At 40.0% G+C, this 13,400-nt stretch overlaps 1 protein-coding gene across 2 annotated transcripts in view; it reads right to left on the bottom strand.

Annotated features, from left to right (window-relative positions):
- The window catches only part of SLC9A4 (solute carrier family 9 member A4), a 33,444-nt gene extending 20,053 nt beyond the window's left edge, over window positions 1–13,391 (bottom strand). Inside the window, exons 1-4 of one of the 2 annotated variants that reach the window (XM_038139127.1) lie at window positions 12,525–13,391; window positions 9,912–10,375; window positions 4,445–4,704; window positions 1,111–1,328 (exon numbers count right to left, since the gene is read on the bottom strand). In XM_038139127.1, coding sequence (XP_037995055.1) covers window positions 1,111–1,328; window positions 4,445–4,704; window positions 9,912–10,375; window positions 12,525–12,786 — 1,204 coding nt within the window. In that variant the 5' untranslated portion in view covers window positions 12,787–13,391. The remainder of the gene's footprint in view (window positions 1–1,110; window positions 1,329–4,444; window positions 4,705–9,911; window positions 10,376–12,524) is intronic. The other variant, XM_038139136.1, reaches the window with a different exon arrangement.
- Window positions 13,392–13,400: the final 9 nt, after the last annotated feature.

Raw genomic sequence — 13,400 nt, 5'->3', positions numbered from 1 at the left:
AGCCTATGTGAGGTATCAACCTCAGGCCACTTCTCTTTACTTTATTCAAGCTTCAGAGAAAATGATGTAATCATTTTAACACACAAATTTAGCAGAGAATATTTTGTCCTTCCTCTGGAAAGCTCTAGCACTCCCCTTGGTGTCTGAAAGAAGGATGGACATGTGGCTGGAAAACAGCTTTTATATCAGGAGAGCATTGTTTCTGTCTTAATTAGAAGCATATTTCAAAATAGAAAGCAAGCCTTTAAAAATTTGGAGGCCACACATGGTCCAGATACAGCAAGAAAATATGTAATTACTTGCTTTTTGCTGCCACCTCCAGAACACCAACCAACTAGCTTTCTTATTCCTTCTCCCTTTTCAGCATTACTTTCAACCCATCCTGGACATTAGGAGAGGATGAGAAACTGTGTCTCACGAGTGGTCTGACATTATCTATAAACTGTCCTGCTAGAGGAATCTGTCCCATAGGTCAGGGAGTAGGACGCCTTTGCAGGAATGGGACATACCATGTGCAAAAATGGAGTAATTTATATGGGCACTACTTTTTAGCAGTTTAAAACTTTAGGCTTGACTTGTGAGGAGTAGTAGCATATTGTTGTCAGCCCACATGTGGGATAAGTCCCTGTTCAGTTATCTATCAGTGCTAATTTTCACTTTTCCTCTTTTCCTATGCCTCCAGCACTCCCAGCCCAGGACCTGTAGTGTTATAGCACTGGAAGTGTGATGATATACATTACCTAATTAATAAGTTAATGACAGTGTGTGGTAAAATCATTATGAGGCCCACTTACCCAAGGCATATAGTAAATTAAGATATAAACATCTCTATAAGCATAATCATAATAATATTTTAATTTTGCTTTTAAAAAATCCATTTTCACCTAAAGGTAAAGTCTGTGCTTGGAGACTTGCATTCAGATTTGTGTGGGGCTTTTTTCCCCTTTTTCTCAGTGTGTAGAGTTGTGAAATTTGCTTGTCACTAATAGAAACTAGTAAATTTGTTGTTAAACAAGTTGTGCCAGTCCCCACAGACTTTTCTAACAAAACTTTGTGCCGAAGAGTTTTTCTCATAGGTGCAGAGAAGGTTGTCTGGAAAAGTTTACTTACTCAGTGTCCGCCAAATGAGGCAGAAGAGCAGAGTGAAGCAAATGAAGGCCCAGTTCCATTCATGGTTTTTCCCCACTGTAGACACTCCCATGAACACAAAAATCAGGGTCTCACTGATGCTGCTTAGCATCTTCATGAAATATTTTATTGTGGTATAAGAATTCTGGGAAACATTCTCCTCCACGTATTTTTTCATTGTCACTGCACATGCTGTCATCCTGTATCAAGCAAAACATCCGAGATCAGCCACAACCTGTTCTTCTTTTCAGTTAAGGCCAACTGATGGCCGATCATTAAGTTAATTATCAGCCATCATTACCTGTACTCTCCACCACCAGATTCTGACCTTCATCATAACAAGAAGCATTTTATTTCTTCAGTAGCATTAGCTATTTCATTAGCTAGAAAAGGATCTTCATTCAGGTTTACAAATGTGTTTTACATATAGGATAAAGGAAGCAAACTAGTCGGCCTTTCTGACAAGGAAGGGAGGGTATCACATTCCAGCTCAAAGTCCATTTTATCCTGAATGCCTAACATGGAGCCACCAAGCACCAAATATTTGTCTCAAACAACAGGCAGGTTGGTTTTGTACCAGCCTACAGATGGATCAGTTAGAGGCACATAACCTGCTTCTTGGTGACATTCTCCCTTGAGGTGGCAGTGCAGATCATGGTAGCCGCATGCCAGGGCCAAAGCTGCCATGGCTCTCTGGCAGCTGGCTGGCAGATCAGCAGTGCCAGAGCAAGCTTCAGGACTCTCCATCTACAGCAGCCCATTGCGGCACAGCAGGAGAAAATTCAATTATCCTACAGAGTAGGACAGTAGTTACCTAGAGTGTGTGGAATGTGCCTAAGGAAGCAGGGGGACATTTTCCACTTTCTTCACTGATAGTGAAAGCTAAAGCCTATGTCAGAGGCATCAGCAGCCACCCAGCACAGAGGCTGGTGACAATCACATGGAGCAGCAGTCTTTGATCAGCCCTACTGAAGGGGATTTCCTTTTCCCCTCTGCATTTTCCATAGGTAACACACAGACTGAGTGCTATGCTAGTAACATATTCCATCACCTATCACAAATCAGTTTCTACTGATATGATTTTAGTCTCTGGGGGCCTCTTGTAATGACATTTTTCCAAACTTGTGAATTCAGAGAATGATGACTGTTCATTAAATAACCTTCCTCTAGTTTCAATTCATTTAATTTCCACTGAAGAAATCTCAAGGGTATCCTGGTGGAGCTGAGTCATTTAGCATGTCCAAGGACACTCCAAGACAAGGCCATTAGACATTAATGATTAATACTGTTGACTTTCAGATACACATACATAATAGACTTTCATGATCCAAGTGAAAAATGAATGAATCCTCAATAATTCAGAAAGGTGGCAATAAGTTTCCATCTCTAAAATAAGCAATAATTTCCTTAATGGGGCAGTAAGAATAATAAATCCAAATTATTTTACTATTCTTAAATTACTAATAATTTCAGAACTGTAATGAAAATAAGAAGTGAAAGAAATAAAGAGCTATGTAGTCTTGTGCAAGGAGTGGGTGGGGAAGCAGTATTTTGGGCAGTGCAGGTAGGAAAGGGTCCATATGGTTTTACTGTTCACGGTACAGTACATCTAATCCTGCCCAAATAAAGTTGCTGGTCATCTCAATCTGAGCATACGTGTTGGGTATAAAAAACACAGTACAATACTCATCTGCTTTGTCTAATTGCTCAAGATAATCCATATCCAGTCTAACTACTTATTTAATATGTTTAAATATTCAAATACTGCTTCCTAGGACCATCCTGCAAAGGTTATTTATATAAAGGCAATTCTGCTCTGAAGCTGACTAACCCAGAGTTCTGCAGCCTAGAGAAGAGAAGGCTTCAGGAACACCTTATTTCAATCTTTTGACATTTAAAAGAGGCCTATAAGAAAGACAGGGACAAACATTTTAGTAGCACCTATTGCAATATGACAGGGAATAATAGTTTTAGACTAAAAGATTTAGGTTGATTTAGACTAGATGTAAGGAATAACTATTTTACAATGAGAGTGGTGAAGCACTGGAAGAGGTCTCTCAGAATGATGGCAGACATCCCACCTGTGAAAACATTCAAGGCCAGTTTGGATGGGGCTCTGAGCAACCTGATCTAGCTGAAGATGTCCCTGCTCATTGCCAGGGCATTGGACTAGAAATGTCCCTTTAAATGTCCCTTCCAACCCAAACCATTCTGTGATTCTGTGAAATCAGGGCTTCACAAGTTGAGGTGAGTAAATGCACCTGTCTGGACATCAGCAGCCATATGCATGTATTTGTTAAGTTTAAACTGGTTTGTCCTCTATAAAGGGAAGCACTTTGTGCAACTTTCTGAGGTCATCCAAGGGCCATCATGAAAGCTCAGAGCCAGCAGAGGCCATGCAAAGCTGCTGCTACCCACCCGCTATGCACTGAGCCTGCAGCAGCCAGCAGCACCAGCTGGAGCATTTAGCAACACAAGGTCTCCATCTCTTTATGCTGCACCCTGCAGGTGAGCTGTTGGGTGGTATCCTTGCAAGCCATTTGCCAGCAGCTTTCTCCTTAAGTCTGTCACTTCCATCCCTTTTCCTTCCTCTTCCAGCTCCTTTCCTGCTGCCATCCTCTTTCATTCCCACAATTCTCACCATTCCTGCATTTGCTCCAGTCAAGAGCCTAACAGCTTTCTCTCTGCAGCAGGCACCCACACCATCGCATACTTTGAGGAACATGTCTCCAGCATTACAGCAGTATCAAGCTATCCTGACCACAAAAAAAAAAGATTGCCGATATTCATATACATGACTATAAGTATGCATGTGTAGGTGATGTTCTCTTTTGCCTGGTTTTTCCCCAGTTTCAATCCCAGTGATGCTGTTCAAATGTAATATCATTCCAGTGAATTGTGTTAGGAAAAGGACTCAGATGTGCTTTCCTATATTTTCCATATCCATCACTTTATGTCTCTCTTAGAATCTGATGGTGAAGCTGCTTAGAAATAAACACAGAAAAACTGTTGTAGTATCAAATAATTCTCTCCTTGATCTTATCAGAGATAGCAGACAGATGGTGGCAGCACTGGCCACTTTACCCACAACTTGCAGTACTTTTTCTGACACTCCTCGGTAGCATATCTGTGCCTACACTGGCTGTGGGTTTGCTTTTTCCAGTTACTACTGCATTTTACAGATCTCTAAGAAGCTGTGCACTGCCTCTCTCTCTAAGAGACTGAATGCCTGTGTTGCACCAACCTTGAGCAAACCACCACAAAACAACGCCAGTTCCTCAAAGAGATCATCCAAAAAGCCGTAAGGAATACTCACGCCAAAATGCCAGAGATGTAAAGGGTTTCAGCAGACAAGTATGAGAGGTAGCTGAACATGAAGACCAGCAGGGGTTCGATTGAAGAGACGTTGTGGGTGAAACGAGTCATGAATGCTGAGACAAATCCAAATACGATGCCAAACAAAACTCCACCCAGCCCCACCACGAAGAAGCGAGCAAAGCCAGCAAAGACATCAATGGATTCAATTTCTTCATACCTGTGCATCTGGGTGAAGGCGATGAAGATGTTATATAAAACCTACATGTGAAAATAAGAAAACAGCAGTTAGGCATCTTTCTGAACCTGGCACCTATTTCATAGGTGATACAATGTGTGTGTGTTTCGTGTCTCTGTGTGCCAGAAATTGCTTTAGGCAGATCAGCAAAGTGACAATTGAAATCTCAGCTGGTTCTTAACAAGTCTCAGAATAAGAGTCCATTAAGCATCCTGAAAAAGAGCAAAAACAAAAAAGAAGGGTAAATGGCTGTGGAATAGTAGCAAATTAATGGGGGAGAACATGCCATTGAATAATTAAAAAAATACTCTCTTTTTTTTGTTTGTTTGACAGTTAATTTAATTTTTGGTCTTTGTAGAAGAGGTTAAAAGCTCAGCTGGGTACCTTAAAAACCCCAGGCTCTACCCTCCATGTTCTCCTTCTGAGTCAGGTTGGGGCAGGGCAGGGACTGAGTCACATATTTGATTTAAATCCCATTTAGTTTGTCTAAAGGATCAGTCAGTAGACTTGAAAAACTTCATCAGATGGACATGCGAATGTTTCATGTTTTTCAATAGCACTTGACACATAAAAATCATGAAATATCACTGGGAATGGGACTGGGAAAGGAAGATGGTAGCCTCAGTTTCATACTGCCTCTAGCTAGGTAAAAAAAGCCTCTGTATCATCACATGTTTGGAGTTTGATGGCACTTAACCACCTCCCCAGATAACAATTTCAAAGTATGAACCAAATGCTGTGACTCTCTAAATGTTCTAAAGACCCTGCACATATACACATTTTGACTAGACAGCTTGAAATTGCAAAAATTAAAAAAATACAGATTAGAAGAAAGATTCAATTTAATGCAAATTATAATTTTATATAATGCATTATATAATTTGGTCTGTAAAGATAAATCTTGGAGAAGAAAACTTTACCAAACTGCTATTACCAATAATTTCTATTCTTCAGAAATTGTTAATGAAAAATTTTCAGCATATTCCACTTTCATTCATCTTGTAGAAACTAATAGAAAATTTCCAGAGTGGTGTAGTAATAAAAAGGCCTTAGAGGTTGCTGACAATCAGTTAATATTAAGTCCTGTCAGATCTGTTTAAAGTGAGTGTGTGACACATGAAAGTCACCTTTCAGTTTTGAAGAGAATTTGGGAAATAACGAGACAGCAGCTCTCCAAAGCTGTTGCACTAAAGCATTAGTTCAAAACCAATAAATAGACCAAAGTCATTAGCATTTTCTGGTTTTCTTTGGTCTTTCTTCTTCATCTAGTTAATTCCAGAAGGTTATTAAGAAGACTAAAGCAGGTATTTGCAGGTAGAAGAGTCAAGCTCATTAGGATAATAATTACTGCTCAGCTACTATCCAATCTTAAATTGCTGCTGGGGACATATAACCTTGAGCTGTCACACCGTCTGTTCTCCAGGAGGCTCACTGCTAATAGTTCTGGGAGACAGACAAAGCCAAACAAAATATTTCTTTTAAGAAAATACCCAGAACTTCTTTTTCCTAATGCCAGTGTATGAAATTTGTCACTTCAGCGGCAGATAAGGAAAAGAGGGTTAATGTTTTCACAGTAAGCAAACCTCACCCTACCTACTCTATAGCTTTTAATTTCAGAGCCTGTTTTCTCTCTGTTTCCCTTTCTTGTAGACTTTGACCTCTTCCTAAGACTTGTGATTCTTTATAAATGATACCACAGCATGATTCTATGCTGATTTACCAAGAAAGATTCTCGGCAAATGACTTAAGAATTTTTTTTCACTTTTCTAGTTCCTAAAGTACCCATCTGATTTGGCAAGAAAATTAAAGTTATGGAAATACGACATCATTTCTATATTTTTTGTAACATGTTTTGTGGGAGTAAATTTGTTTTGTACCATAACCTGCACTGTGTCATATAAGTAAGGCTCAGCTAAGTTACATTGCAGTGTTTATGCCAGTAAATGGATTACTAGAATTCTTTTTATATTAGGAAAGCCTGAATCAGATTAGGAGGCTTTTGTTCACAAAAAAAAAAGAAGAGATTGATCTCTTGTAGTGGTCTCATGTAGCAACTCTGAGAACATCATGGTTTGGGTTGCTTGGAGAGGATTTTGTACCACTGGGGAGCTCCCAGAACCACAGAGACCATGACACTTGCCACAGGGGACTCCCCAGGGACTGCTCCATGCTCCAGGTGTCTATGTACAATTACTGCACACACAATCCACACCAGAAGCATTGCAAGAAAAGATTTTCAAGTGACTGCCTTAACCACCAACACAGGCTGTCTTGATAATTCTTTTTTACCATCCTGCTGATTCTTTCTGACTATTGCAGTTGGTTTTACTCTAATGACAGTGAAACAACTTTTACAGCAGGAGCAGAGAATATCTCTATCCTCCTATCTAACATCCAAACTAGTGGTCAAGGTCTTTCTCAGTGACATCAAAGAGGCAATTTCAAATCTCCTCAAATAAAAAAGTAATTATACTTAGGTCTTCAACATGTATTAGATTTAACAATTCTGCTGCTTACAAAGAAGAGAGGGTTCCATTACAGAATATAGCCAGTGCCACTCATTTTGAATACAGCATGACATATAGGTATTCTCAGTATTTGTAAAATCAAGACTCAAAGATGAAGCAGTCAGGGAATATTCCATTTCCTGATTCATACCGATGGCTCAGCTCCTGTTTAGAAACAAAATTGTCTGTGTATATGTGGAGCAGAGCTTCAGATGGCTGAAACACGTCACAGCAAAATCAGAGTATTCCACCTGAGTTCAGCCCCAAATAAGATCTGCACTGGATTTACAATACTTTTTTTGAACAGGGCTTTGAAATTCCACTAATGTTTGATGTACCCTAGTTCCAGCCCTGCTGCTGTCTCCATTATTCTGGTGGTAACAGCCCACTCAGAAATAACTGGGGAAAGAAGTAATTAACAGGACTTGGAACCTTCTTTTTTCCCTCCACAGACATGGCCCTACTGAGGAAAAAAAGAAAAGGTACCAATGGGTAAAATGAGTAAATAATCCACTTTTCTCACACCCCCTCAAGGCAAAGTCATAACTTCTAGATTATAATTCTAATTCTACAGTCTGTTGTTTTGTAATATTTTTTAATATACCAGCGTTTTGAACTAAATATAGGAGACAGAGCTATTGTTGCCCCACATGTAATACACAAGTGGAACAAAACTCATACCAGTTTTTCCTGCTGGTGAAAAAAATGTTCAAGCTGATAAGCAGGCTGGAGAGGGGGATATTTGTATTTAAACAATAAAAATTTGTATGCTTAATATATCTTGGTGATATTATCTTTTTTAAACACTTAGAGTTAACTCAAATAAAACTGTTAAGAGAGAAAAATAAGGAAAAGGTAAGAGAAGACACCTGAGATAAGTAGTTTTAAAGTCTTGGAAAAAAGTAAGTGAGATATCAGAGAGGAGACAGTCACCTGCTGGACTCCATTCAGGTGACAAATACTTCAGTCTTCTTGAGCACAAAGCCAGGTAGAGATTTTGAAAGTCCAAATGCCCAGAAAGGGGGTGAATGGTGGTTGATGCAGAGATGCAGTAGCAGGAGCTGACAACGTGATGGCAATACAGCTGCTCTGAGATGAGCCCCAAAGATGAGAGTGTGGGGCAGTGGGAACTCTCAGTGGTGCACCCAACATACCCCACGTACAGCCCTTTCATGTCCTTTCCTAACACACCCAGGGCTGCTGAGGAGTGCCTAAATCCACTGTTTTAACAGGCTTTCTGTCACTGCACATTTGTACTGAAACAGGATCCTGACTGAAAGCTCAGGTAAATACCATCAGGAGGTGAACCCACATGATAATTAGCTGGGACAAAAGCAAAGGCAAGGTAGTGACCCCATCAAAAAAGCATGAAACAAACTCTTCCAGTGTGAAAAAAGAGGCATTAGATTTTTGAGGTCAGTATTTGAAGGAACCAAAAAGACAAGTGTAAGAGATAGACTCATTGGGGATTTTTCTGTTACAACTGTAGCACCCAAGTGGTTTGAACATAAATGAAATAACACTTGTCCCTTAGTTCTACATCAGCCCTGGATCTGATCACCAAGAGGAAGGATTTATGATCCTTAGGCTGTGCCTGCAAGAAGTTACTTTGTTCCTTTTTTTTCCTCAGTACTCGCAAACTGCACTTTTCTCATGAAGCCTTTTAGGAGTGAACTCTGTACAGATTTTACAAGTCCAAGTTGGGCTGTACCTCATGTATAGCAGTATCTGAATAGTATTTATGTGGTTTAGATTCCTGTGATTTAAATTCTGTAAAGATCTTATCTAGTGAAACTCCTTAACCTGCTGTTAACTTGTACCACATGAGCAGTCCTGTTGGTTTCTGAGCAATAAACTTCCTGCTTGAAATTTCTTCCTTGAAAAACATGTGTTTTAAATGTTCTTGTCACTTCTGCTTACAGCTAGAATTTCAGGTTGCTCCAATTTTACCAGAACTAATGAGATAAGGGGAAAAATATTAGCAAAAGGAGCTTTGTAAAAACACTCGTCTCCTATTAAAAACAAAAAATCAACAACAAAACCACAACCAACCAGACAAATCTCTCTTATTCAAGAAACATTGTTTCTGGATATTTATGACAAGTCAGCCAAAAAATTTAAACATTTGTCAGATGTCAATATTTTTTATGGATAGAAACAGAGTTATGCAAAGTTCTTAGCGGGATTTGGAATTCCTGTCTAAGGTCTCTGGTGAAATTTCTGGAAGGTGCTGGAGGACAGAGTGTGGTGTCTAGAGGTTATCCACATCTGGTTTGCTTTTTTTTTTTTTCCCAGAGGACCCTCTCAGGTATATGACAAAGCAGGGTCTCCTGTATTTCTACCCTTGCTGCCTTCAGTCTTTAGGCAGTACAATTTTCTATTTATTTGCTTTCACAATGTCAAGAACATTCCAAGGTCCTACAGTGATCTGACCAGAAAAATCAGCTGTAGCTTATCCATTCATTTCAGTGGATGCAAGAGCACATCTCACATGTACGTGTATTGTTTCCCTCTTCCAGCAGCTCTAAAACACATGCTTTGGAAAGAGGTAATAAGATGTAACTTTTGCATGCATTAAAATCCCTTGTGTGTAACTGAGTGAAGTATTCATAAAATAAATAATGTATTAGGATCTCCTTTGAGCCGTTCTTGTCCTGTGCCCAGTAATCCCACAAGCCAAAAGAGTCCAAAGAGGGGAAGACAAGGAGCACAAACAAACTCACCACAGTTATGCCATCATTTAGCAGTGACTCTCCAAAGATCATCATGTAAAGCTCCTCATTAACGGAGGCTTCTTCAAAAACTACCAGAGCTGCCACGGGGTCCACTGCTGAAATCATGCTGCCAAAGAGCAAGTTCTGCAGCAGGTTCAGGTCTCTCAGGCCAAAGGCTTCGATCTGGCAGATTCCATAGAGGGAGAGGCCAATCCCAAATGAGCTTAGAAGAGATCCCAGAACAGACCACCACAGAATGGATCCAAAGTTTTCAAAAAATGGCCGAGTTGGCATGAAATAACCCTCCTCCAGAATAATGGGTGGGAGGAGATACAAGAAGTAAATACTACTGTTCATCACTGGTGGAGATTTGTGATGGGAAGCAAAGATGATTGCTCCAACTAGTGCTCCAATGGCAATCAGGATGCAGCTTTCAGGCATAAGTCTTGGTAATCGATGAAAGATATGGAAACCTTGAATAAAAGATTAGGGGATTATTCAAGTTTAAATTACCTTGATGTCAGACAATTGTCATGCCTGCGTTTGGACACTTTGTCTTCAGACAGTCAGCTTTTGCTCTACGGATTATGAAGGTAAAACAGGCAGCACTGTTCCCTTCAAAACTAAACATTCCCACACTTGTATCACTAAAGCAGGGCAAGAGTTTGACCATGAATTTCTTCTCTTCCTGCTGCCCAGCTCCTGATTGCTGAGCAAGCATGTCTGAGTTTAAGCTCCAGTTCTGGGAAAGCAGAAACTTCCTTGAAATGACCCTCCACAATTTGGAAAGAAAATATTCTTCAAGAATCTTTACTGCCCACCTGCTCCTGGCTTGTCTAGTCAGTATACAAAGAGCTGTGGGATCATAGCGTGAGTGAGATGAGCCTGTACTAAAAATGTCAGGATTTTTTTAAATTTACGAGAATGAGGCAGACTAAGAAACCTTTAAATCCTATGTCTGTGACTCCATGTTTGAAGCTAGGTTAACCTTCGTCTTGCAACTCTAGACATGACAGTGTTCCTGTGACCCTTGAGCTATCAGTTTTCAAAAGCAAAGAAACATAATATTTTTATGAAAGTTTCAATAATTTTTTTTAGGACACTACTTTTTTTTTATCAAGAGCTATGTCTATGTTTATATCATAACTCTAATCATCTGTTTTTCAATTTAAAAAATAATTTTCAAGTCTTCTTCCAGTCTTACAGAGAAGGGAATTGTTTTGCCTTTCAAGATCTTGGAACTGTTTCCCACCCTTGCATCTTGAAATCTAGAAAGAAGACAATACCTGAACAAAACACTGAAAACTTTAACAGTTTGGAAATCTTCTTCCCTGGGTAACCAGATTGTTCAGACTAACTCTTTCTTCCAAATATATTTCAAATTAACAGCTCCACTCTTTTCATAAAAAAAATTGTTATTTGAAAACTCACAGTAATCACACAGTTCTTCTAAAGTATCAATTTCATGTTCAAAACAAGAATATTGTGTAGATGTGCCATGTGTCAAGTCCAGTGCTTTTATGGATGATAAATGAAGAATTTGGTCAATATGTTTAATATTACCACACTCTGCTGATGCCATAACAAATTTAATTTTTGAAAATTTTGATTGTTATGTTACCGGTGAAGACATTTGTAGGAACCAGATTGAGGGCATCAGCTATAATGAAACTGACAAATTGTGGATAGTGGTAATGATTTTTGCCAGCTGGGTGACTATGACAGGAAAAATGTTTCTTTTTAGGCCACCTCCAGAAAAACATCAGTCTCACCTACCAGCTTGTTCTAAGGAAGAGTTTGAAAATCCCACAAAAAGTTCAAAAGAAAAGGGATATTTCATGTGTGCAACTCTTCACATCATTAGCATCTTCTTCATTTTTTTTATATTGGTGCATTAATTCTAAGTGGTCAAAATAATTTCTGCCCAGCCATTAAAATGTGTAAGATGTGATGAGCTTTTTTTTTCACTATTAATTACAGTTCCTACTGCAATTACTGCTCCCAGAGTTGCATTTCCCCTTTCAGATACCCACATGGAGCTCTAATAGAAGCTAGATGCACTGCTATGTATTCAAAAGATACTTAGCCTACATCCCTGATGATCCATACGCTCAGAGACTTTCCTTCTCTGTCCCTGGAATTAATTTTCACACCAACTTTTAGAAGCAAATACGTAAAACAAAGACTCAGAGAGAAGTGTTTCCTTTTATTCATACAAAGGAAGAATGCTTTACACTTTCTCCCCAAAATTCAATACACTTGAAGTCTCAGTCTGGTGTAACTGATTTCTGCAGCTGTGTCAGGTTGCAAATTCCGGTATCTTGTGATCTATAGGGACTAGAAACATGAATGGGGAGCACTGCGTCAGGGAGCTCTGTTGCTATTTGCTACTCACAGCCCAAGAGACCTGAAGATTAGAGGTCATATGTTAACTTAAGTAAGACGGAATCATTCTAAGGTGGAATTTTGGCACAGCCGTGGTAATGAACACACCTGTTCTTTTGAGGACAGACACTGAAAAATCAATCCCAGCTACAAAATGAATGAAAGTTACTTGGTTATATTGTATTTTTTTAACTTCTTTCCATGTTAGGAGGACCCAAGATCCCATTTTCTACTTACCTATTTTTGCAAAAGAGGCAAGGAGGATCCAAAGGGTAACTTCATAGGGAATTTGCACATAGTCATAGTCCAGTGTGAAAACATGTAGCCTCGTGTCTTGAGAAGAGTCAACAGCACCACTGGAATCATGTTCATAGTGAAGCAAGGACCTCTTGCCCAGGCTGGACTCACCCCCATGAGCAGCAGCAGAACAGTACACCGCGCTCAATAGCAGCTGCAGCACGTTGGAAAGCTTTGCATGTGCAAGCGTGGCAAAGCCCATGTCTGGGGCTGTGACAATTTTATTACAGATTTAGCATATAGTGGGTGCATGAAGGTGTGCACAGTCACTTCTGCTGATTCACACTGCCCACAGCCACTTCTTCCTCAGGGCTCTTTCATTTGCCTGTTAGAGGTCATTTTATAGTCCTTATGTGCCTGTCCCGTTCCTTGTGCTGCAGACAGACCTGGAGTTTGTGTGAAGATACCGGTTGTGCAGGTTCCACTGACCCAGAAAAACCTTGGCCACAGCATTACCCTGTTGAGGAATAAAAGGACTTTTCCAACTACATAATTTATGCAGCCTTACTGATTTTTCCACTGTCACAAAAAAAAAAACCCAACCAAACAAACAAACAAAACCAAAAAAACCAACCTAAGAAAAAATACCAAACAAACAAACAAAAAGCTTTCAGTGCTCACCGTTCAGGCAGCAAGCACAGCACGAGGATTCGAATTGCATCGGCTGGGAGAGGTGGTGGCAGCCTGGGCAGGCAGGAGAGCCTGTTTCGTGCCTTCCTCTCTTGCCCTCGCTCCCCATCTGCCTCCCCAGCACGAGTGGCACCCTGGGCACCACACTTGGCACGACTCCCTGGTCCTGTCACACCTGGTAACAAA

The sequence above is a fragment of the Motacilla alba genome, chromosome 1 (assembly GCF_015832195.1).
Source record: "Motacilla alba alba isolate MOTALB_02 chromosome 1, Motacilla_alba_V1.0_pri, whole genome shotgun sequence".
NCBI classification, from domain to species: Eukaryota; Metazoa; Chordata; class Aves; order Passeriformes; family Motacillidae; genus Motacilla; species Motacilla alba.
This window is presented reverse-complemented; position numbering and strand designations above follow the sequence as displayed.